This window comes from Haliotis rufescens, unplaced genomic scaffold, assembly GCF_023055435.1.
Source record: "Haliotis rufescens isolate VD_foot unplaced genomic scaffold, xgHalRufe1.0.p SCAF_19, whole genome shotgun sequence".
NCBI classification, from domain to species: Eukaryota; Metazoa; Mollusca; class Gastropoda; order Lepetellida; family Haliotidae; genus Haliotis; species Haliotis rufescens.
This window is the reverse complement of record NW_025963879.1, coordinates 6,532,219-6,560,112: the sequence shown is the minus strand read 5'-3', so window position 1 is coordinate 6,560,112 and position 27,894 is coordinate 6,532,219. Positions and strand designations below refer to the sequence as shown.

At 37.9% G+C, this 27,894-nt stretch overlaps 1 protein-coding gene across 3 annotated transcripts in view; it reads left to right on the top strand.

Moving 5' to 3' along the window:
• LOC124148411 overlaps positions 1 to 23,435 on the top strand; it is a 117,580-nt gene extending 94,145 nt beyond the window's left edge. For 2 of the 3 annotated variants that reach the window (XM_046519492.2, XM_046519490.2), the window contains 3 exons: positions 2,429 to 2,972; positions 3,296 to 3,382; positions 23,154 to 23,435. In XM_046519492.2, the coding sequence (XP_046375448.2) occupies positions 2,429 to 2,972; positions 3,296 to 3,382; positions 23,154 to 23,299 (777 nt within the window). In that variant the 3' untranslated portion in view covers positions 23,300 to 23,435. Of the gene's footprint in view, positions 1 to 2,428; positions 2,973 to 3,295; positions 3,383 to 7,620; positions 7,682 to 23,153 lie in introns of all 3 variants that reach the window. The other variant, XM_046519491.2, reaches the window with a different exon arrangement.
• The last annotated feature ends 4,459 nt before the right edge of the window (positions 23,436 to 27,894 follow it).

Below are 27,894 nucleotides of genomic sequence, written 5' to 3'. Positions count from 1 at the left end.
CAATCAATGTTATAATCAATAAGTGTATTGTAACCACACTTTAGCTGTTGGAATTGAAATAATGTGCGAAAAGATACTTCACTATTTTCCCTTCAAATGGTCCTCTCGTGAGAGCGCAGAACTTTATGATATAAACACATCGCGTACAAAGTCAAGGACGAAAGTAAGGGACGTTATTCTAAATGACAATGACGAGACCTTTGATCGAACTGCATATGCGTTAAGCATTTAAGACGCGTGTTCAAGATGATGTTAAGTGATGTATACTGTATAGCTTTGTGTTTATGTCAAAAGTCAAGTTTATATTAGTGTAAACACCAACATTATACGTGGGAACACTCAAAACAAAAATTGTTCAGGAAGCAGCGCACCCACAAGCAAGTTTTTAAAACAATCTAAGCTTGTTAAGTTTGTTTTGTTATTCATGTACCCAATATATTTCACGAATTAACCAAGGACTTAAATACAATATCAAGCTATTAGTATTTAGATGATGAAATATTTATTTTTTTATCTATCTTGATCCATAATTATTTTCAAAATTTAAAAGTGACACTAATTTTCGTTCGCAAAGAGAGATAATTTAGGAATTGTCAAGTTATGTTGTCTCATGGAACACGCCACAAGTTAACGTGAACATACATATAAGGTAGTAATTTTCTATCCTTTTAAATTAAGTAGAGCTAATAAACTGATTTGTCTGATTTCATTTAAACCTGGCTGAGGAGCGAAATACTTTGTAATGTGTCAAATCTATTCCGGAACGGAGTTCAGTGATGTTTGTCTTGTCTGACAGAATTGCTGAGGATCATTTACTAGTATTTGTCCGTTGACCCTGTTCGTTACAACGATTTTATTGTCTGAATGGTCTCTAGTATATCTATAGTTTTTTAAACATAAAACGGGAAGATGTAGACTTAAATATTAAAATGATCACAAATATTTTAAAACCGGTTAATTGAACGCAAAGATTATTGTGTTGGAAATGTGTATTTTACATTGATCAGTAAATTTCAGTCACTAAACTTTTTTTCTGCGAACATATATTTGAAAGTGAATTTTGGACAATGTGCAAACTATGCTACATTTTGACGAGAACCCGAACGAGCATGGGAACCCATTTTTTATTTGATTTGTCGATACGATAATCTGTGCTTAACTTTTGCTGTCAAAATTTCAGTAAATTGTTAAATTTAATGGAATACATCTATATGCCTTCTGTAGATTGATATAATTTTATAAAATGACACAAATGCGATCCAGAAAATATAACAGCGGAACTCTGCGCTTTATGAAAACTGTAACATTGAGCAAGGTGTCCCGGGTGAATACAAAGGGAAACCACTCTCAACTAGAGTTTGAACTAAGATTAGCTCCTCCTGAGTTATCAATAAGGTCACGGTCATTACTGTAGCCTGTCGACACCTTAATTATCGAAAAAGTATGTTGTTTCACACTTTTTCAGCATGGACTCGGATAGAAATATATTGTAAGCTATCGACTCCACAGTTATGTGGATCGCTGTCGCGATTAAGAACATTTTTTACGTGAAATCCTTGATGCGTTCTTCGTGTTTTCGAATCACACAGTTTTACAAAATGAAATGTCAATGTTTGAACGTAAATAAGACTAATTGTTTGGCAAAATATCTATGGAAAAGAATGCCGCCATCTTGGATGAAGATAAAATAAACTTACGACAGGTATTGGGCTATCTTAGATTTACGACAATCTTAAGATATCTTAGGGCTACGATAGTTTCGAAAATATGCTACGATAGCGTACGATTTCCTTACGATAAATTTACGATAATTTTAGGGCTACGATCGTTTCGAAAATCTAGGCCCTTGGTGGTTACCAAGGAAAGATCGGACCACTCTTCGGTAAGAGCATTGCCGAGTTCGTATAGAGTTGCCGGAAGGACAGGGCATGTTCGATAGGTCTGGTGACCGGGCTGGCCAAACGGACAATGCTATAAGTCGGCACCAAGACCCTGGCACGATGACGTCGTGCGTTATCGTACGTGAGGATGAAGCCCGGTCCGATTTCACCAGCATACGGTCTCACGTACACATCCTGAGAGTCATCCCAGGAGCGCACACCGGTCAGATGGTCAGATCGCTTCTTCCAGCTCTACTGATCCCACCCAAATTAAGGCCCCCTAGACCATCTTTTGTGTTCAAGACAGTGTCTCGATTCATCAGTGAAAAGTACTGGAGCCCAATCCATACTCCACTTAATTAATTATTACTATATTGTGCCTGAGAGTTAGAGCTCTCTCTCTCTCTCTCTCTCTCTCTCTCTCTCTCTCTCTGTATGTGTGTGTATGTGTGCGTGCGTACCCGCGTGCGTGTGTGTGTGTGTGTGTGTGTGTGATAACATTCTGATTCAGCAACTATTTTCAAATTATTTTACGTATTTTGTCCCAGGTCGGAGATCTTGAATTTGAATTGAAAAATTCTGAGAGGGCACTTGAGTTCAATATGTCACAGATGAAGGCAAAGCTATCTAAGATAGAAACTTTGGAGAGGGAGTTGTCCAACGCACAAGGAGTTTTCAGGGAGACAAATGGTAGCTTCCTGAAGAGTGCACCGCGTTGTGTTGATCTTACAGACAACCAGCACCATATCCAGGGCGATACAAACACGTCCATCTCTTGGTTTGAGGAGGAAGAAGATATTGGTGATGGGCACATCCATGTTGGTGGAATGGGTCTGCACAGATGTACTAAGATCACCGACATCCGCCTGCAGTTAGAGGAAGAAGATGTTGGCGAAGTGGACATAAACCTTGAGAAGGAAGATGTTATCCGGGTGAATATGGTGCAAGATGAAAAGAACACTGAAAATAGTGAAGAGGCAGAGGTCGACAGAGGGGACGAAAATGAAGAACATGGGGACCAGGGCGATGATGGTGAGGAGGCAGCAGACTCTGAGGAAGAGGAGGAGATGAAGGCTACCAACAATGAAGAAGGTAAAGCTAGTTATTATCTTACCTGCCTTGAGACATTATCTATTTAAGATGTGAATATAATTGTTAACTCTGGTTGGAATTGCACCTTATATATTCCAAACGTTTTAAGTAAGTGAAATATATGGGGTTTTTTCACGATCATCTCGATAAATTAACTTAACGTTGCCACGCTGGCTACAGCTGGCGATTGTAGAGCGTGAACCAGAAGATGGCTAGAATTAATTTCGACGTTCTTAGACATAAATAAACGTTTCTGAAAGGCAGATATATAGATCTATGAATTAGCTTTACTCCGCAATGATGGTGTTTGTATTTGACCACAGTTCAGAGGAATAAACCCTGTGACATCCCACATCACTCCAACACTGGATCTCCTCGGACCCTAGCTATGGAAGGAGTCTCCACTACTGGTTAGTTGTTGATTTCTAGCATTAGATATAGCGCTGACAAATAAAGGCATCATCTATGTCCATAAAGAGGATTACAACAACGAATTATATACAGACCATATAAGAATTAATGCGTTATTTTCGAGTGAGGGGTGCAATATTGCTTAACCCTCTGGATGCCATGTTGTTGTTTTCTGAGATCGGTAAAGTGAAGGTTGTGCGAGAATTGCGCTCATGTGGCACTGGATATACCTCTGGCTATAAAATTACGCATTGATGGAGATGGAGAATATTAAATTTCCTATTCGGTGGTGTAAATTTCACTGCAAATATTAAACCGGTTTTAAAAAGACACTTCTAAGTGTTGTCCGAGAATTTATTCTGCAAGGAAAAACAGTAAATTTCTCCGCGTTTTATGGTACACCGATAAAAGTACTGTGCGACATTTTTTTTAATTTAGAATCTTTACGGAAATTCTGAGCGAACAAAATACAGCCTAATATCTGAACGACATAACTACACATCAAATGGAGTTAAATGCGTATGTATAACGACATACGGGGGCACGGGTGGCCCAGTCGTCTAAGGCGCCGCGATTCGCTGTGCAGAGTTGCGGCCCTTGGGCACGCCAGAAACCTATGATTGTGGGTTCGAATCCCGGTTCGCCCCAATTATGTTTCTAGGTTTGTCAGCACCATGCTCGTGGGTTTCACCGAAGTGGTAAACGTCTGAGACCTGCATCACTCCGGGCTTTCCTCCCACATTAAGCTGACACGCCGTGATATAACTGGAATACTGTTAAAAGCGGCGTTAGACCCCACTCACTCACTATAACGATATACATTCAATGCCAAAAATAGCATGCCGTAAATGACGAAAACTGATTATTCTGTATGACGTCAAAAGGCGACAGAGGGGTTGGTTACACACGTACAAAGAAAAGGGGGCATAACTCCGCTATGCTTAGCACGAGTTTATTGTAACTCAGGTCACTTCATGAGAATTAGCTGTGGGTAAGGACAATATATATTCGTGGTGTTTTGTTTACGAGGAACCAAACTATTCCAACACAAATATCGATATTGAAACTGTATACGTTTAGTTATAAAAAATAGACAACCAAAAAAACCATAAGAAATGATGAAATCGTACTTCATAAAAAAGACGGAATAGATGAAGGGAGGGCCCTATCTGACCTATAACTTAGTCCTTATATTCCAACATTCTCCTGATTGTGTATGTGTAATTTGACTAATGTTGCACCATTATTAATGGAGCACTAGCCTTATCATCAAATGTAATGAAATACCAAAATGATAAATCCATTCCTTTTGATGTCATGGCTGGTTTTATGTCTTTTTTAACGTCGGAGAAAGACGACAGTGGTAGTTTGATTACTATATATCTCCCCTAATTTTCGTTCATGGTATGGAAAATCTCGATGTGTAAAACGGAATTGGACGCTTTTTCGACACATGATTGCTTTCACCAAGTAAATAATGTCTTGAATAAGATACGCACCTGTTTTGCATCAATTTACGTAATGAAATAACCAAAAGAATATTTCAAAACAACCAAAATTATATTCAATATTGGACATATATCTGTTCATTATTATGTTATAATTTCTCTTCATCTCGTCTCAAAATTACACAAAAAAAGATGCGAAGAAAGCTCTATTGGTATAGAGATTATCAGGATAATCGTTTACGGTTGAACCAACGGGGTACCTGGCAATGGCTGACATGGGTTTTATTTTTATACTTTTTACAATTCCTGGAGAAATAAAATAAATAGTTTAATATTCTGTGTTTACAATATTGAAAAAAGAACGAACCCATTGATTATATAATGCAAAACGAGAGGAATAATTCCTAAATTGTTTGTGACTAACGCGCACCTGGCGAAGCGTTAGATATCACTGTTCTGTGTATCAAACGACATAAAAACAATTCCAAGACCAAGACAATTCTTTCAGAAATGTATGCATATGTTTTAACGAAAAATATTATCCATTTTGTTAAAGTAATATATTCAGTTTTAGTTATAAAATGAAACGACTATTCATGGACATTGGTTATATGAACTTATAATATTGACTATTACACATCCCAAGAAATACGTACATGCTGCAGTTACATTATACTTCATCTTGTAACACTTGTCCAAAGGAACGAAATATCGTATTCGACACTATAAACCTATCAATTCTTATGTAAACAATGTTCAAACAAACCGGAGATTATCAAAGGTTCGTTCATACATGTTGTGGCCTATATTTACGTATGATATCATTTTGAACGTTGACAAATATCCACGGGGAAATCAATTGTGTGAAAAAATGTATAAAAGATATGCAAAATCTTCATCATAACTGAAACTGTAAACAGCATGATACAATGATCGTGTGCACTCTCATTCAAGGACCTTGACCTCAAATAAATTACCAAATATGTACAACAATGTTCACCTCAATCTTCTATGATGTGTCCATCAGAAGAGATGAGGAGGTACTGACCGGGTCCCAATATATACAGAAACCCCCAAAATGTTTGTTGTTTGGGTATGTTAGAAAAAATGGCGTCATATTTAGTCAGTTATTTTCCATATCAGGATGTCGTGATAGAATTTTACACTTAGCAATGATTTCTAACATTTATATAAAAAGCGTGAAATTCCGTTTTACTCATCGAGATTTAGGGGAGATATATATTAATCATATATTAATCAACTTACCAGTGTCGTCTTTCTCCGACGTTAAAAAAGACATAAAACCAGCCAGGAATGGTTTTATTTTTTTGGTATTTCATTACATTTGACGAAAAGGCTAGTGCTCCATAAATAATGGGGCAACATTAGTCAAATTACACTTACAGGAATCAGGAGAATGTTTGAATCTAAGGACTAAGTTATAGGTGAGATTGGGCCATCCATTTCTCTATTACCTCCTCTTTTTTTAAATATATATAACTTAACGTATACAGTTTCAGTATCGATATTTGTGTTGGAATAGTTTGGTTCCTCGGGAACAAAACACTACGAAAATATATTGTCCTTACCCACAGCTAACCTGAGTTACAATACACTAGTGCTGAGCAGAGCGGAGTTATGCCCCCTTTTCTTTGTACTTGTTAAACCTCTGTCGCCTTTTGACGTCATAGAAAAAAATCAGTTTTCGTCATTTACGGCATGCTATTTAGGCATTAAATGTATGTCGTTATACTTACGCAAATAACTCTATTTGATATGTAGTTATGTCGTTCAGGAATTAGACAGTATTTTGTTCGCTCACAGTTTCCGTGAAGATTCTAAATTAAAAATATCGTCGCACAGTACTTTTATCGGTGTACGATAAAAAGCGGAGAAATTTACTGTTTTTCGACGCAGAATAAATTCTCGGAAGTGTCTTTTTATAAAACCGGTTTATTATTTGCAGTGAAATTTACACCTTCAAATAGGAAATTTAATATTCCCAACGTCTGCGTAATTTTATAGCCTGGGGTAGATCCAGTGCCGCGTGAGCGCAATTCTCGCTCAACCTTCACTTTTCCTATCTTAGGAAAATGTGCGTCAGAAAAAAAAACGGCATCCAGAGGGTAACCACATATCTAAAAGCTATTCACTTTCGGACATTGAAAGTGGTGTATGATATATTGATTGTGTACATGGCTATCAAAGTATTAACTATCAATTATACTGCTATTAACAGTATAAATATTACTGAAAAGGACACGTGAATGTCACAACATGCATATATTTCATATAAACGTAATACATGTACATAGGAATTGTGTTGGTTGAGGTAGTGTTGCTAAATACTGATAGGCTAAAGAAACTATATGAAGACAGAAGAGAACGAAAAGAAGGAAAGATAAGTCAAAGATGTATATGTATTTTAGACATCAATCAGCATGAAACAAATGTGTCGAGTCACAAGCAGTGAAAATAGCGAGTGCGTGAATTGGCTTTGATGTCACTTTGAACAGTATTTCAGTTATATCATGGCATGTCAGCTTTATGTGGGTAGATGACCGAACGCACGAGCACCGTTATGGTGCTGACAAACCTAGAAACACAATCGGGACAAATCGTGATAAAGTATCTAGATGCACAATTTGGAGACGGGTCAGTTGATCAGTATTCAATGACGTAGCATGAAGCATGACGTAGCATTAAAACATGAAGTCGTATTTCATGTAGTCAGTTTTGGACATGCCTTCCATGGGCATCAATACACGCCCTGACTCCTCATCGAACAGAGAACCAGACCCAAGATGACGCAAACTTGAATCTGAAGCCATGCTTGCCTGCTATAATAAGGTAGGTAGTGATATTGGGTTTACTCCACTTATATAGCCACGTGCATGCACGTGTGTGTGTGTGTGTGCGTGTGCGTATGCGTATGCGTGTGCGTGTGGATGCTTCTACAAGTCTGGACGATCCGGGACTCATGCTTATTTTATTGTGCGAGCCCTCTGAGATACAATGACGCAGTTTAACATGAATGCCCCACACAGTATACTGACTCCGAGCCGACCAGTCCTTGTTTAAGCACCTCAATGCTGACCGCCAGGCAGGGTAACAACTTCTTTATCATGAGGAACACAACGTTTTAGAGTATATGCTTGCTCCTTCATCAGGTGAATGAATGCAGATCAGATATTTAGTGATTTAACGACCGCTTTAGCCGTTGACTATGTCGCAGTCGGGGCCAGACGGGTTAAGTAAAAAATTAATAGTTGGGAATAATAGGTAATCGGCTGGCCCAAAAAACTATAAATTAGGGGGATTAAAGGTAGAAAGGAAAATAGTAAAGAGGGTTGAGTGGGATAAGACAGTTTTGTGGCAGTGGAGGGCTGTTGAGAGGCATATTCTGTAACGTAAAAAGCATAAGTAAAAAGAGTATAGTGTTACTGATAATAATATAAGATCAGTTAGACTGATGTATTTATTTAGTATATAAGGTGTTTACTTATAAAAAAAAATAAATGGGGATAAGCTGGGTAACCTACTCTAAATGAATGAATGAATGAATGCTATGAGATAGATAGAGGTTATCACGCGAGTGTGTTTGGGTATGGTAAATATCCTGCATTAGGAATAAACATTGTATTTAGCGAGCCTTGGCGAGCTAAATACATAGTGTTTATTCCTAATACAGGATATTTACCATCCCCAGCCACACAAGCGTGATAACCACTTTATCATATAATGTCATTCTTCAATTCCGTGCTTGAAAATCGCTTCCCCTCACTCACAAACATTACCTAAACATTGCGAGTTTTCCTGGAATGCGCGCATTAATATTTATTACGTCACAGGGTAAGTGATGTGTCAGTCGGACAGTGACAGTAGCCAATATAGTTCCAACGGACATCTGTTTCTTATGCAGTGGCGAAGCAACATATACGCAAAACAACCAATGTTTTTACTTGCCTTTCGCGGCAATCCATCGGTCTGTTCGGTAGAGTAACTGCCCTTTGTCATAGGGAAGCTACTCTGACGTTTCTCTGACGTTGTTGACAGTCTGCCTGTTCTGTCATAACGTAAAGGAGTGCAGTCAGATGGACACACAGCGACAAAACGTAACAATTCATACATATTTCGCCTAAATCCAATGTTTTTTATTTGTGGAAAAGGTTTCAAGCCGCAGAGGTCTACAAGCACAGATATGGCTACTGATCCCGCTTGGCTAGGCCTAGTGCCCTCGCAAAATTGTTTCGAAATTTATGTCTCCAAAGTTGCCAAAACGTATAAAATGCCTTAGTTACGTCGCAGTTCGACACTGATTTTCAGTATATTAGAATGTTCTTTTGATAATTGTAGCAATTATCCCTGTAGTTTATCCAGATTCACGATGGTTAATTCTGACTCGATCGCCGAATGACAAGTGCGACGCCATGTTTGTTTATAAACACTGAAAGTAGTCCCTACTTGACCTTTGATATTTGCATCTCTATCCGCATATGACCCCAACGGATATCGTTTTTATCCGTTGGCTTTATCCTGCCGAGAAATCTACCCATTATATGATAAAGAGCATATATATATGTACATGTAAGAACAACAAAAGTAATAAGGTAACAAACGGGTGGAAACTTAAGAAGTAAAGCCAACAGATAATTGGCGCTGATAGCACTCTCCTACCCAGAGTTCCATGCGACCGGCAGCCAGCTAGCATAGTACCTCTGCCACAGGCCAGCGCCAGGTGACGATTCGTCACGTCTTTCACAGTCCATTCAAGATATTGCATATGCTTTTCATCCGTTTCATGTTTGACAAGTCTACACATTTTCATAAACAAATGTCAAAGAATGGTTAACTTTCATTGAGAAAGTATGCAAATACGTAAAAATCTACTTGTTTTTGCGTTGTTATCCTATGTTTACATTGGTTGTACGGCTCCACGTGCTGTCATCGAAGCCCAACGGAGAGCTAGCGACACGGTCACTTTGATGCATAAATATATATTGTCATGCAACTCACTGTCGCAGTTGTAGTAGCATATCTATATAGTTATGCAAAACAATATGTGAAGCGCCCCCAAATACTTGCATTAGTCTGTTCTATACTGATTTCTGAAAAAGCGCGTTTGTTTACAAACAAGAGAAAAGTCCGGTCACGTGATATGCAAATTAGCCTGTGGCAGTGGTGTTAGGCTGAGTCACCACTGCGACGGAGTGTGCGCTGATAGGTGATTAGCAATAGACAATGGAGGCTAAAACTTTACAGTAATTAGTGCTGATAGTTATGGAAAACTGGAAGCCAGGACTTAACGATCAATGATTGGCAATGGGCAAACGGGAGGCCGGGGGTAATTAGCACTGAAAGGTAAAAGAATAGAAAAGGCAACGGGCAAATGGAAGCCAGCTAGATAAATAGCACCGACAAAGGTTAAGTAATAAGTTCCAAGCATAAGGCAGATAGGTTCCCTGGTCACGGTTCATGGCTGGCTGGTGTCTCCTGAAAAGGACAAAAAAGCAAAACAAGAAACCAATGACATCAGGAGACACCAGCCAGCCATGAACTTTAGTGAAGTTCCATCTTGTTGGAGTTAGCTTTGAGAATGGTTGGAAAATGATCTCTTCCACATAGAATTAGAACGGTCAGTCCATGACGACCTATGAGCAGATCAGAGTCTGTAATAGACAAATCAAGGAAAGAATATGTATCTGTAACAGGATGTAAATATGTGAAATTATCATTAAGAGACATATATTGTTGTTAGAAATATAATCGTGCAGCACTATCCCCTTACTGCTTGTATGCGTACTTCCCCAATGGGGTTTCGAATCACCCATGATAATGCAGTGCTTGGGAAACTGGTCATGGAGGGCTTGGAGATCAACATACTGAAGTTTGGCTGAACATTCTTCCTCCTCTAATGATGTACCTAAATTCCAATAATTTAAAAACCAACAAGAAAAGAAAATTATTCATTTCAATTTAGGTAATGTGGAAGAATACAAGGAATCATTACTCATTCAATGGCTCCATACTGCCCTTGGGCAAGCTCATGATACAGTTACACGAGCTGATAACATACATTATCAACTTCTGAAGCACTTACCGCATCCATGTTTAAGTACACTGTTGAATATTGTTTGATGATCATGGCGTGATGCTATTGTTGTTCTGTTACCTAAACTCGGAGGTGATCATACTGATCCTTCAAATTATCTTCCAATTTAAATAACCAGGTGCTTTAGCAAAACAATGAACGCATGATCAATAATCGACTAGTTTGGTTTATAGAAACAAATAATCTAGTTACAAATTGTTTCTCAGTTCAGAATAGGCATAACATAATAGAATATGTGCTATTCTTTCTTTTTTCGCAAAATAGCCTTTAAGTTGCATGACATACAATGACAATATCTTTCATTATAAATTATATTTTAATATCTGCTGGTCTCGACAGGAAGCTTGAAATTGCAACATCTAAATCTAGAATAGGATGTTATCAAATGTTGTAGAATGTCACCAAGGTTCAAATAATTTCAATATTTGGGAGGGAGTTTCCAAGTTTCATCCATAAATGGTATTTTCAGTGTAAGTTAGTAAGGTCTTTTTAAAAAAAATTATGTTAATTGATAAATTTTCATAACAATATGTGATATAAGAAGTCAGTAATCTTTCAGTTTGGTAGATTAAATAAATAACTCAGATTGTATGGAGCTGTACCTTCAAAGGGAGTTCAACGTAAAATTATTTTCCCCTGAGAGGGTACATACGTTCCTTGTCATTCAAAGTAGTTGTCATCTCTCCATGGTTGTAATCGTAGTATACGTGTTGGTTTGAACTGTTTGGATTAACGTTTTTAACAGTCACCAGCAGTTGGGTAAATCAGGAAGCAGATGGTACCCTAAGTCTCCATGGTCCCTAGTATAGTGTGGCCCAGCTAACTTTGCTTGCCAGCTCTAGCTCGTTTTTATCATGTATCGTTATGTTTTTATGGTTGCATGAAAATTATAAATATAAGTCGGCGATAGTCTAGTTATTTTCCTGTCCTTTATTGACAAGTTTTTATATAGTCTAAATGTGTATCTTGTTAATTCATAATCTTCTATTGTCACGACATAGCTGAAATACTGCCGATGTGACTTTTGAATTTTAACTTGCTTACTGACTGAAATATCGTGTATTGTGATGAAATTCACCTACATGATATTGATTTCACAAATGTTAGTGTTAATAGTTTTCTGAATTGAACCTAGCGCTCAAATAGAACATTTGATGACTTTTTAGAACCATGGCACATTTTTCTCGAAAATATTTCAATAAGCTCGTGACAAACGGATGTAAGATTTCTAAAGGAAGTATTCGTCCGCTGGTATGTCCAACATGTTTTACTCTGATTCTACATGACTAGACTAAACCTTTCATGTCGAACATCGACATCGAACGGCTGCAAACGGAAGAATCTCAAATAGAAGTTGCCCGTTTCTTCAACGTTTAGATCGACGCGAGATCGAACACGATCGGGGAGATCACGCATCACAACTGCATCTCAGGATCGGTACACCCTGGTATTTCACTTGCGCCATCAGACTGTGACAGCAACAAAAACTATCGCTATCGACTGCCTGAGTACGGACTGTGCTAGGAGACCATATACTGGTACCGTATTGCGACGTCAGAACACACGTTTACATGTTCAGTAATGTGCTAACGTACAACGCTAGGATCTGAGACAGTGGGGATTAGTTATATTGCACCGACGAGACAGCAGAACTTGCGTTTAGAGGCGTTCAAATGAGCCTCTAATTGACCTGTGGAAGTCGACAGATTCGGGGTGGAGGTGGGTGATAATGTGGGCAGCCATGTATTATAACCAAAGCCAAACAAGATGCACGTGCAAGGAAACCTGACCGCCCTTCGGTACCGAGATGTATTTTTCCACATTACCGTCTTCCCGTTATCGACTCTCGGATAGATATTTTCAACAGGATAATGTCAGGCCTCAGATTGCGCCTATCACCATGAATTTCCTGAGGAACCAGTATATCTCTGCTGCCATGGTTTCCAGACCACGCCATTTATGGGATGACCTCTATAAAAGTGTCCGACAACGCCACCCCACCTGCAACTTCAAAAGGCACTGCAGGGTGAAATGGAAAGAATAGCACAAGTTAAAACCAGAGACTGATTCATTCCATGAACAGGCGATGCAGAGCAGTAACACAGGTTAATGGTCAGATACTGACGTTTTCGCAATTGTATCACGCATTCTCATGGCATATGTATTCTTTACAGTTAATTTATAGAGAGTGAGTGAGTTAATATTTAAAGTCACATCGGCAATATTTCAGCCATATCGTGACTGAATCAGATAATACAACACATGAATTTAGAATACAAAACCTGTCGACAAAGGACAGTAAAAGAACTAGATTATCACAGATAAAACTTTAAAACAAGTATATAACCTTAAAAAGTTATTATTCATAACAATGCAATGTATAAAATCGGGCTGTATATCACCAGCAACTAAATTTAGGCCACCATAACTGGGGACCATGGGGACTTGCAGTACCTTTGCTTCCTGCATGGACCCCAGCAGGATTTACACCATCCCTTTAGTCACTGATGATTATGGAGAATGTTTAGCCAAAGATTAAAACAAACAAATGTTCTACGATTAAAACACTGGTAGACATGAAATACTTTGAATGACGTGGGCTTACATACCCTCTCAGGGGGACAATAATTTTACGCTACTTCAACCCCCATCAAGGGTACAGCCACTAACATTCTCAGTTAATAATCACATACTAGCAAATGATTGGGCGATCTTTTTGTTCCAAAGGGCAATAACTCTCCTTTTGAAATGATGTAAGCGACGGTCCAAACTGTCGCTTCCGGTCTGGTTCCCGGATCAATGCGCGCTGCGACAACTACTGACATGTAGAGACGGAGCCAAGCTAAAGAGTTATCCTGTTGCACCTTCGTTCAAAAACGGTCGTTTACAACTGAATACCTTTAACTAGCACTTATTTTGTAGTGATTATTAGTTTATAATATCAACATTTGTTGAGACTTCAACTACAAGACGAATTGTCACTATGGAATATAGCGGGAAAAACGTCATGAAAAATGGTATATTGCCACGGGTTTTTTCTACGTCAGAAAACAGCGAGGCATTCTGTCAGTCTGGGCTAACATATTGCATCGATGAAATAATGCAAACTCATTTTATTTATCAGTCTTTGTGTTATTTCCCACAACAATTCAAGCATTCAAATCACAACAAATACTACCATGGACTTCAATTTAATAAAATTAGTGATACGTCAACATTTGCAGCACACAGACATCTTTGACAGGCCTTTACCAATGATCTAGTAAGGATACATCTGTGCCTTTACAAATATTGAAATAACGTTCAAAATAATAAAATAACTGATTTTAAATGTTACTTTTTATATCAAAATTAAAGTTGCATCTGAATATTTAAATTTATATTATTTTTTTGGAAATAGGCCAAATGAACATCTACCATGCATCTATTAAGCACTCAGTTACTCATTGCAATATACATACCAGTCATCATACTTTGAAATAAGAGATTTACCCATATTATTCTGCCCCTTATAACATTTGTCCACGGACCTATATAACTTTATACAAGTCCGCGATGTGTCCCACCATTAAGTGTCCCACCATTAAGAGTCATCACAGGTGTTAATTCATTGATCTCATAAATCATTTCTTGCAGAATTCTGATACCCATGCTCTTAAAATAGTAGTAAATTACAGAGATTTGTCCCAACAAACAACATATCATACTGACTACCCCACAAAATGTGTATGATGCATAAATAGATCTAAATAATAGTTTTATCTTCTTGTTTTAGTAACATTATATTTATTTTAATGTTGACAAATTATTTCCCATACAAACCCACACACTATCCTGCTGTATCTAAGTATCCTGATTTTCATTCAACAGTACTTCAAGACACCTGCAGTATTAAGTATATTTTGTATTTTTATTATCATCTAGCAAATATGAATTTAGAAAGTTCATCATCAAATCTTCTGATGGTTAAATAAATGCAAATTGAACCCCACAGTCATTCCATGTAGATAAATGGATTTATTTATGGTATTTGTTTTTGCATATAACAGATTATACTTACATATGTTACAGTCAGTGTCTATAATCAGGCCAAATATGTATTTTGTCTGAAAATTTCAGTCAATATGCCCATTGACTGATTCACTCAGGCAAGGTATATTTTTTCTTAAATGTTCATTTAGTATGGCCTGAAAAAAAGGGCCGGATATTAGACAGACTGGCTGACATGAATTAGACTGCATAATTTAATCTCCTCAATTTAATTTGGATCTATTTTGATCTTATCAAGATCAAAGTAACTTATGTAAGAAATTAAAAATGTGTTCACAATGAATTGATTGATTCTCTAAACCTGAAAGAATACCAGACCCTTATTTATGTTAATTATCTTTATTAGCATACTATTCAGTTCAGAAACAGATGACTGCTAAAAAGTCATGCATGTGTAATCAAATACTAGTACACATGCACAAGTATGCCAAGATATTAAGTAAAATAATAAGAGTCATTGTGCAATGCAGATATCTTTGGAATTTGAAACATCAGTTTAGAACAAGGAAACATAAAAAGCAAGGCCTAATGAAGTTAAGAATCAGCTTTATCTGTGTCACAATCATATGATTATTGTCAATGCAAACTGGATGTAGACACTGCATTGTTAATACAATCAACATTATAGAGATTGGCAATTAGTATGAATATATTGTTTCATTTTATAAAAATTGTAGTTGGTACAAATACTCTTGAATGTGTATTTTAACTAATATATGTGTCTGAATATTTTGTTTTTCTACTTTGTAAAATTCAAAAAGGCCAAAATAATATTTATCTTTCATTGATCATATTGAAATATAATCATGGTAGTATCTGGCAACAAACTGCTGCCATTCATACACATAAAATCCTTTTATACAACATGCACCAATTAACCCTTAAATATCAAAACAGATTTCAGTGATTTCCATTTCTTTTATTTTGAACATTGTATCATGATATCTAGTTGATGACATAATTTTACAGTGCCTGTTACTCTTACAATTTCTTGAGAACATTTCTCATTGCTCTCAGTTATATATCTGACAAATACTTACATGTGTTGCTGTCAATATTCACAACATTGGGGCTACGGGCAACTTTACGTTGCATAAGACCTTCACATTTCGCGTACCGCTCTACAAACTGGAATGCATGCATATGATGCAGCCTGCTCGGCGATACTACAACATAGACATAGGAACGTATACAAAATCTTCTTAACTTTTAAAAGTGTGATATTCATACATCAAGGGCAACACTTTCAGTACCGATTGCAAAACGTCAACAAAGCGAACTGGAATGTACGATCAGCTGATCTCACCGCCTCGCTTCGAATGAATATCTAGTGGTTAACTATACAATATAGTCAGTCGTGGTCATCCCTGATGTATCATTAAATCAAGGAACATTTATTTCCGGGTATGACGAAAGATAAATCATTGTTAAGGCGAAAAGATACGCTGTCCACACACAAGCATGACCGTTGCCGATAGAGGTGAAGGTTATACTAGTTAACCGTCTATACGCTACATAGTAACATGTAGTGCTCGTATCGCGCATACCACATGCGCCGTCAGTTTAAGGTTGGACCGTCCGGGTCAGCGCACCTAGCGGGTTAGTGAAGGGAAGATAAATTGTTAAAAAGATCCTTTATTGATGAAATATTGATCCTTGTGATGGAAAAATCAATAGTCAAGCAGGGCATGCTTGACTGTGATTCTTATATCACAAGGGATACAGTATGGAGGATCCTCACCTTTTAACAAATACTGGTTTGTATATCTCGAATGGCCAACATGACATCGTCGCATAATGGCCTCTTCGAATCTGGACTGACAACCCAAGTAGGTGTTTAGTGCTGTTAAAATAGCATTTGCTTCTGCTGGGAAAATAGAACAGTTATCGGGTAATCTGCATGAGATAGTCCTGGATCCAATTACAATGGCGCTGGCAACAGCGTCACCATCCTTGGATCCATCTGTAAATATAGTATATGTGCTTCGTAATTCATTATAATGTTGTTGATAAATTAGTTGATTTGTGTCAGATTTCTTTAGTTTAGTTAGCTTCACTAACTGCTATGGTGGTGAAGAGAATAGCTGAGTGGGGGCAATGTTTCCAAGATTTATTTGCGCAGCAGAAATATCAGATTTCATTCTGATACCAAGAGGTGGAATACGAGATGATTTTTTTATGGTTGAGATTTGCGTAAAGAGGATTAAAAACACTGTCTGGATTGGATTTAGTGGAATGTAGTTTAGAAATATACAATAATGGCAATTTAACGCGACGTTGTTTAAGGATGGCTCATGAGGCCTTGATGATGAACCGTATCTATTAATTTCAAATTGCTTTTAAAAGTCCCACCATACATGATGGAGCCGTAATCAAGTTTAAAGCGGATCAGTGTTCTGCACAGTTAGGTTTTCTGATACCCTCACCACTTGGAATTAGAGACAACTCTTAATGTCAAGGGCCTTCAGACATTTATTCTTTCAGTATTTAATGTGGAGCAGAAAGATCGGACATTTATAGAGAAAAAAACAGGAAGGGGCGGAATATACTGTCATATTTTGCATTTCCAAATGTAGCCATTTCCGCGCATCTAACACTCATAATGCCATGATACATTCAACCATGACACTAAAGATTGCTTGATTCAGTTTGGCTAAACTAGGAGTAAAATCAGGTGTTTAATTCCGTTCGATACCTCAAAATTAACATGCTTTTTCACACAAATACTTGCGTGGCTATCGGTGCATATAATAATGGCCGCCGATAACCCATTAGAACTGTATACGATCAGTATCGGAATATTATCTGATGATTTTGCCACTCATTGCTACACTACACAAGCACTTTGTCACAACACCTTATCAAACATGATGAAATCTATTTGAGAACACTTAGAGCTCGGTTCCAAATTAAAATTACCTCGAATTTCAAAACACGGCAGGTTTATCTCCTAAATGGATAACGCCTTATGCTTCAACAATTGATATATAGAGAATGAATTGAAGTTTCTTCTGATACAATCTGGCAACAGTCGCTTTTCTGGGAAATATATTTTTGTACGGAATGCTGCTTTAGAAATTTGAAAATTTGAGAAATGAAAACAAAACCATACCCGTTTGGATACTTATAAAAATATTATGTCAGGACACTGTTGGTCTGCTGGATATGTGGTCAGCAGTTAAACAAAAGTTGCTGTCAGCATTGATATTCAAATAGTTCTTGCTTATATACAAATGTACTTATTAAAACGTATTAACAAATATGAAACAAGTAACTTAATTTCCACAATAATTCTAAATGTCCAAGAATGTTGTAGTATATAAGATTGTTGCAATACACACAATTGAACCTACTTTACACAAAGTTCAACTCTGAGCCTTATATTACGGAAGCCTTTTGGGCCCATTTGTTTCTTTGGTTTTAATTTCAAGATACAGAAGTTGAAATTTCAAGATACTAAGTTAACATCCTAAGATGTAAAAAATACGTTTGAAGTGAATAATCTTGAAATATCAAGATCCTACGGAAGCCTTTTGGGCCATTTGGTTGTTTTAAAAAAATTTCGATACTATCTTGAAATTTCAAGATACTAAGTTGAAATTTCAAGATATAGAAGTTGAAATTTCAAGATACTTAGTTGAAATTTCAAGATACGATTCGGTATTATATTCTTCTTGGGGGATATTTCAGCTCACCTGGCCCCGGGATCATGAAAGTGTTCTTAGCTCAAATTTTGCTAAGCACGAATTTTGTCTTAAGTTTTTAAGATTTTGCTTAGCTAAGATTCGGTCTAAGGCTGGATCTTGAAACGGTCTCAGCCAAATCTTAGCTAAGACCGTCGTCATAGGGACACGCGTACGTAATATCGCACAACGGTAATCATTGGATGCCGAGGTTATTTTTCTGACGCACATTTTCCTAAGATCGGAAAAGTGAAGGTTGTCCGAGAATTGCGCTCACTCGGCACTGGATCTACATCCGGCTATAAAAGTACGCAGCGATGCAGAATATTAAATTTCCTATCTGATGGTGTAAATTTAACTGTAAATATTAAACCGGTTTGAAAAAAAGACGCTGCTTAGTTTTGTCCGAGAATTTATTCTGCGTCGAAAAACAGGAAATTTCTCCACTTTTTAGCGTACACCGATAAAAGTACTGTGCAACATTTTTTTTCATTTAGAAGCTTTACGGAAACTGTGAGCGAATAAAATACTGCCTAATATTTGAACGACATAAATATATTTCAAAAGGAGTTATATGAGTATGTATAACGACATAAATTCAATGGAAAAAATAGCCTGCCGTAAATGACGAAAACTGATTTACCTCTATGACGTCAAAAGGCGACAGAAAGGTTACACACGTTCAAAGGAAAGGGGGCATAACTCCGCTATGCTTAGCACTAGTTTATTGTAACTCAGGTCACTTGGTGAGAATTAGCTGTGGGTAAGGACAGTGTATTTTCGTGGTGTTTTGTTCACGAGGAACCAAACTATTCCAACACAAATATCAATATTGAAACTGTATACGTTTAGGCATAAAAAACCCATCAGAAATGATGAAATTGTACTGCATAAAAATGAGTGAAAGCGAAAAACCATGAATTAGTCCTTAGATTCTAACATTCTCCTGATTGTGCAAGTGTAATTTGACTAATGTTGCACCTATATAATTGGATCAAATCAAATCAAATGTAATGAATTATTAAGAAAATGACACAATTCTATTTGACGTCATGGCTGCTTGTATGTCTTTGATAACGTCGGAGAAAGACGACACTGGTATTACATAAAAAGACTGCGTTTACTATGTAAATGATGTCTTGAATAGATAAACAATTCGATAATGTACAGTGTATCTTAATTGGACAAGACACGCACCTGTTTGGCTTCAATTTTACGTAATCAAGTACTCAAAAGACTATTTCAAACCATACAAAATTATTATTCAATATTGGACATGTATTTGTTCATTATTATGTAATTATTTCTCATCATCTTGTCTCAAAATTATACCATAAAAGATGCGAAGAAAGCTCTCTTGGTATAGAATTATCAGGATAATCGTATATGGATAATCGTCCACGGGTACATGGCACGGGTTATATTTTAGTTTAATATCCTGTGGTCACAATATTTGATAAAGGATGAACCCATTGATTATATAATCCAAAACTAGAGGAATAATTCATAAGTCGTTTGTGACTAACGCGCACCTGGCGAATCGTTAGATATCACTGTTCTGTGTATCAAACGGCATAAAAAAAATCCAAGACAAAGACAATTCTTCTAGAAATGTGTGCATATATTTTAACGAAAAATAATATCAATTTTCTTTAAGTTATATCTTCAGTTTAGTTATACGGCTATTCGTGGACACTGTTTATATGAACTTATAATATTGACTATTACACTCCCTAGAAATACATACATGTTGCAGTTGCATTTACATTTCATCAAGTATCACTTGTCCAAAAAAAGAAATATCGTATACGACACTATAAACTTATCAATTTCATATGTAAACATTGTTCAAACAAACAGGATATTATTAAAGGTTCATACATGTTGTGGCCTATATCTACCTATGATATCATATTAAACATTGATTATTATCCAAAGTGAAATTAAATGTGTGAAAAAATGTACACAAGACATGCACGATCTACATCATAATTGAAACAAAAATAGCAGGACACAATGATCGTGTGTACTTTCATTCAAGGACCTTCACCTCAAAGAAATTACTTAATATGTACAACATATGTTGACGTATGGCATCACTACCGGTAACCGACTTTTACTAAATGGCGTGTTCAGTGTCAACAGTACGCAGGATTTTTTTTACAAGGGGCTTTCGTTGATTCAGGGTTCGTATATGCATTTGTAGCACGGGTTGCGAGCGGTAGCTTTGATCTTACCCGTGCTGTATCATGGTAGTAAGAGCACGGTTTGTTAAAGATTATTACCATTGGCAGATGCCAACATCAGCAAGCCCCGCCTCCTAGTTTGAGAAATTTCAAACTTACAACAATGTTTCTTTAGTGTTGTACACAGTGTTCAAGAGTAATAACGTAAATAAACAACAAAAAACAATAGATATGTTTATAACTTTATTAAAAGATTACAATGTAACTGTCAAACAATCAAAACAACTGGACACAGAACGCATTTTGCTAAATTCGGAAAATTAATAGTTGAAAATTCTAATGTGCCTTTGAAAATTCCAAAGTTAACACTTGATTTAACAATTAGATTAAAAGTTAAAAACGGTTCGAAGGCAGAAAGCATGTGACATACGATTCTCTTCCCGTGTATATTCTGAAAATGCTGAGCCAATGTAGATCTACTCAACGAATAGACGAATGGCTTTGTTTACATTTCCAACAAGTGCACTTTTTTCAGCGTTCGTTTTCACACCTCATTTATTTTGCTTCATTACATCTAGACAATTTGTATTGGTGACAAAGACCATTTGGCATTTGATTTGAAATTGTATGAGGAATTCAAGGATGTATGTATCGCAGCTGATTTTGAAACATACGTGATGATATTTGCGTCTCATTACCAGTGTACGTATAACGTGATTTTGTAAACACTACCCAATATGGCTGTCACAAAACGACCTAGCAACTAAAGGTGAAAAGCCCAAGTGGCAACAAACGGAAGGAATATCAAAACTTGAATGATAGGTGGGAGACTGTGGGAAAGTTGAGTGGGGTAGAATCTATGCCAGTTCATCACCGGTTAGACCAACGATGAAAAAAATGGTGAAACGACGAAATCGATATCTCTCAAAGAGCTCTTCGTCGTTGTACAGATCAAGAGGGTTGAATCGGTCTCGAAATGTCCGATGAATTGCTATTTTGTCCTTTTTGTCCTTAGGCGACGCATGAGGCGAACAACCCCCGCCATCTTTCTTGCTACAAATTTTCTACTCAGGGGCAGTCTTAGGAATTTTGTCTTAGGCTTAAGATATTCTCATAGATTGTGCTTCGTGATCCCGGATTTAAGACAAAATTTGGCCTTAAGTCTAAATCTTAAGAGTTAAGAAAAATATGGTCTTAAGTTTGTTTCATGATCCCGGGGCCTGACCTTTTATGTCGTAGCTAGTCTTCCGTCGTCGTCCATAAACGTTTTACATTTATGACTTTTCCGAAATATCACCAATACTAAAAATACATGGGTTTATGCACACGAAGTCGAGTTTCCAATGACTGGACAAGGGTAAGTTAATCCCCCTGGTCGACTTCGTGAGATTTTGGCAAATAAAGGCTTAGCGGTACAACAGACCATATCGCATGTTGTTGTGAACCGTAAGTCCGGATAACACACATCTCAAACACAAAACTGTGGCATTTCTGATTTTTATTTTCCATTTTATATATCATTATCATATCACAGTCAGGGACAAAGATACATGGATATATATATGCGTTTGACTGAGATACATATATACAATCACTAAATACACCACACTTAATTTTCTAAATCTAGATGTATGGCATGTGAAGCTGATCTTGCGAAAAATACAATGTCTATGTTTCCTGCACCAAGGTCACGCTTTAATGATGCAAGGCGGGTGTCGATCTCTCTGTATTTTCTTCTCCTCTTTGCTTTCCTTTCTGGCCTGCTTCGAACGGAATGAGTTTCGAACAGAATCAGATATTTATCCACTCGCTAATAACACTCGAAGTTGGATAAACTTTCGGTGTTTGATGAATATTGACATTAAAATTGATTGAGAATTAATTGACAAAGAAATGATTGATTCTGACACATGCAAAGAAGTTCAGAGTATCAGAATTCTGTCTGAACGTTGCACATCACCGCAGTGTTGGCTTTACTCTCTATCTGCAAGATGTCGAGTGTCTCCTCATCTAAGTTGCTATTGTTTTCTCCTAAATAGATGAACAGTAATCATCGACCCATCATTTGACTCGTGAGGCGCCTTTACACGGACGCTAGTCGATACAGCCGTGAGGATACACTCAGAAGCCATGTTTCTTTACGTCAGTGTGCAAATGCTGGGATATCATACTTCAGTTGAAAGTGGAGGCTGCGAGATTCCACGGTGCTGTGGCATGAATTCATGTTTTTCCAAAACATTATTTATCTATTATATTTACATGATAATGTAAACTTTAATCCTTTCTTTCAGAAAAACGCTTATCAGCCATACGCCGAGGCCTGACCCGTGATGCCAGTGGCAGTACTACCTTCCTGAAGTCAGCTCACAACACTGGGCTCCGTTCTACAGGGAGTAGCAGCACCTTCAGAACAACGTCCGCTCGGAAACAGAAGTAGTAGTATTAGTTCCCTATCATTATTATCGAATAGTAATACAATAAGATAAGATAAACCTGCTTACTTGTCTAGTTTTGTTAGCTCTCCCACTGCTCCCATTAAAGATGCATCGGTTTCTGAGGTGCAATCGATTGTACAAATATATTTTTTTTAATATGATGTTCTGATTTCCCAATCATTAAAAGCCCCGGGAATTTCCTCGTGTGTATACAGAAGTTAATGAAGTCTCTTCAATCTCTGTTGGAAACGTCCCTACGTCCATATGCATTCTAGTGAACACAACGCAAATATGCGCATAACAAGCGATGGACGCAGTGTCAGTCAACAGTGTTCAGAATTAATTCTTGAGATTACTTACTCACAATTCGACACACCTATATCATCGCCACCTTTAACAAATCAACCAAATCAGCATGATTTGTTTTTCGCCGCAGTCAAATGTATTCCACCTATATGGCGGCCTGTTAAAAATTGAGTCTGTGTCAGACACACCATGCAGTTGTTGATATTATGAGCAACGTTTAACTCCGTTGGGGTACGATTCCACGTAATCAAAAAAGCCACCAATTGATGCCACCTGATACACGAAATATCGTGCTGGGGACCAATTCTAACCCTGAGGCGTGTCAGGAGGGCGGGCGAGCGCACAGCGAGGCAATATGCGCGTACTCGCTCTCGCGGCACAGCATCCAAAATGTGTTTGTTTGTTTGTTGTTTAGAACTAACGCCGCACTCAGCAATAATCCAGCTATATGACGGCGGTCTGTAAATAATCAAGTCTTGACCAGACAATCCAGTTACTGACATCATGAGCATCGATCTACGCAATTGGGTTACGAAAAACACAGTCGCATCTTACGGCATCTTGGATTACTAAGCTAACTACACTACCGTGCCATAAGTTAAGGGACATTTGAGACGTTGCATGTTTGCCAAGAGACCATCGCTTTTGGTTTAGCACGTCTAACTTTCGACCCGCGAAATGTTATAATGCGAAACTTTGCCCACAGATTGATGACGTCGTCAAGTATCGCGTGCCACGTGCTTTGTTGTCGTCTGCTCCGTTTCTCACGATTTCTGCCACTGACTTTGTGATGGTTCGGAGAAGGAATATTCTAGCGCCGGACAAGAAGGAAGTTATCATGCACCTGCATTTGAATGGTAAATCCTGCAGAGAAGTAAGTCAACTTCTGGATCTACCCAAGAACAAAGAACATGGTTTGATTCATCGCTGGAAAATCAGCAACGAACTGGCAGACTGAGGATTCTGAGCAACCGTGACAGAGGGGTGTTGATTCGTAGTGTCAAAGTCAATAGACGATCATCGCTTACAGAATTTACTAACAACATTAATGAAAACAGGCCTTCTTCTTTATTCAGGAGAACTATTCAGGGTAAATTATTAGGGGGAAGGCTATCACGGAAGGGTTGTTCGCAAACGCATCAGGACGCCTCAGTCTACCCCCTGGCAAACGTCTGAGTGTGATGCTTTGGGGATTCATAGCGTTTGAGGGTGTGAGGACATAAACATTCCTGGAAGGGAGTGTAAATGCCCAGAAATATCAAGAAGTGTTGGATGAAAATTTGTGGCCAGTAATTGCTCGAAATTTTCAAGATGACAATGCTGCTATTCAGCGTGCACGTCCGTAATAAATTATGTACTCAACAACCAAATTCAGTCACTCACTGGGACTGCACAGTTTCCAGATATGAACATTATAGAAAACATCTGGCTTCGTATCAAATGAGAGTTGAAAACACCTGTTCATAATATCGACACTACCGAAGATCTGCAAGAAGAGATTCATGACATATGGGAATCTTTGACGGTTGATTAAATCAAAACCAAAACCTTTTACACCAGCATTACACAGCAAAGGGCTACATCCCCAAATATTAGGTATGTCAGTTTTATATATTGTCTTCGGCGAGCAAAAACAAAATATAGAATACTAAACGAGCTCCCGTGTAATACCAATTTTATGGAAGAGTGAATAGTTCTGGTATCTGACTCACTTTCGCTCGTCAGATACCACAACTATTCTCGAGTTCCATAAAATTGGTTTTACACGGGAGCGAGTTTTGTATTTTATTTATTACTTGCCATTTATAACGTTTTTACCATTCTACTGTTGAGTGTGAATAGACTGACACCTACACGATCCACGGCATGGTCCAATTGAGTTTTAACAGAATAATACTTCAAACACGCAAAAAGTTGAAACGTATGGATTTAATACCATACAACGGTCCACCTTTAGAATATAGGCGTCCCTTCCAGAAAATTATCGTAGCGCTAAGGTTATGGCAACTCACATGCTTTAACTTGACTAACGACTGTCGTTGCGCTACAATACGATCGCCCTGTGGAACGGGGCCTTGCACCTCAAAGTTTACAATCACGTCACAATACCCGATAACGTAATTTGTGGAATTTTGTTGCAAGATCCATCGGCGAAACAATGCCATTGGTCGTCAGACAAGCAACAAGGTTGCTTGGGTCAATCGAGTGTGCATAAGCTCCACTCAGTAATCTATCATCTCCACGCGCAATGTCGTTGAATAAGCCAAGGGATGTTGAGAGCGTTCAATGTTTGTTCGTGAAACGTGTCCCGAGAGTACACAAGCACGCGTTTTGTTATTACACAATGTGTAATACAGCTATATGTTTATTAAACGGGTGATCTCTTCACGGGCAAGTAATAATAGAACAAGTTCACTTCCGGGTTCGTGATGTCACTCAAATGTCCGTAAACCCTCTGGATGCCGAGTGTTTTTTTCTGACGCACATTTCGGAAAAGTGAAGGTTGTGCGAGAATTGCGCTCACTCGGCACTGGATCTACCTCCGGCTATGAATATTAATGTTCCTAATTGATGGTGTAAATTAAACTGCAAATATTAAACCGGTTTTAAAAAAAGACAATTCTAAGTGTTGTCCGAGAATTTATTCTGCGTCGAAAAACAGGAAATTTCTCCGCTTTTTATCGTACACCGATACAAGTACTGTACGACGACGTTTTTTATTTAGAAGCTTTACGGAAACTGAGCGAACAATATACTGCCTAGTATCTGAACGACATAACTACATATCAAATGGAGTTATATGCGTATGTGGAGCACCTTTAGAATACAGTACCACAACTTCTCGTGAGGACGATCTCTGCCGTAAGTCACATGTCTCAAAGACAAGCAACCACAGTTTTTATGAGAATCCGTCGGACGCGAACTCGCGACCTTCGGGTTGTTAGCCCGACAGCTAACCGACTGAGCTACGTCCACACTGTGAAACAAAGTGCAAAGTTACTTAGTCATGCCTACGACGTTACGGAACGGAACGAAAAGGGTCAAATAGGTGACGGACACTTACGAAGGTTACGGGTAGGCATGGTGTCTCGTGACTTGAGTCTACGGACACTTACGAATGATCCCGATGCCATTTGGCACACTCGTCCCATTCCGTAATCTACAAGATACCGAGTGGTAAGGAATGAGCCGATATGCCGCGAACTGAAATCGCGAGTACGCATGAATGACATGGTATTTAATAATTCGTCGGGTAGATTTTGTGACAGAAAAGTGTGGCAGGGAACACTTTAACGATGATGTGGATAATAGTAAGGAACGAGGGGGGCATTAGCATGGCTAGTGACGACACAACGGTGAGTTCGCCTTTGAATCAGACTGAAAATATGTAGCCGGTGAAAGTGGCCAGTGTGAATGTCCCAGGACAGTTTCCAGTAGCCAAAATATTTGACACAAAACCATTTCATTCTTTTTACTCGACGTTTTTGTGTGAAGAATATTAGGAGCCGCTATAGAATCTATAATAGCCACGAAACGGGTACCTTACCCTAATGCTCGTAAAAGGGATGACTGATCGTAAAGGGGATCCAAGGGCTAAGGATAGAGTTTGGGTAATCCAATAGCCAAACGTGTACCTAACCCTAATGATCGTAAAGGGGTGATTGATCGTAAAGGGGATCCAAGGGCTAAGGATAGAGTTTGGGGTAGCCTACCCTAACACTGGCGACATTTCGATGTGTTCAGCGTTAATATAATTTTCCCAATAAACTGCATTCTTGTGCATAATAATGAAAATTAATGAACCGAAAAAATAATATATGTATATTTGTTCCCATTTATAACCTTTTTAGACACTTGAATTACGAGAAAAACGAAAGAAAAAAAAAGTGCTTTCGTAAACTAGCGCTTGCTATAAAATGAGACGCCTTGGTTGCTAAGGAAGTAGTTCGCGCACATTTTGTGAGCACAATAAAAGATTGCGGAAGGTATCCGGTGTAATGCATTCTTTCCAATAAATAAAAAATAAAAGTGCCTTCGTAAACTATCGCTTGCTATAAAATGCGCCGCCGAAGGCTATATTTAGTAAACAAATATTCAAAACTCTCAACACCGCTGGGCGCCTTCAATAATATTGCATGTAGAGATGATACATCACTGGGAGGAGCTTAAGACCCCTGACGTCATAGGACATTGTTTCGCCGGTGTGACTGGCAACAAAATACCACAAATTACGCCAAAGTCAAAATTAGTTTATTTGTGTGTAGGCCTTTGACCTATATACAAGAAAATG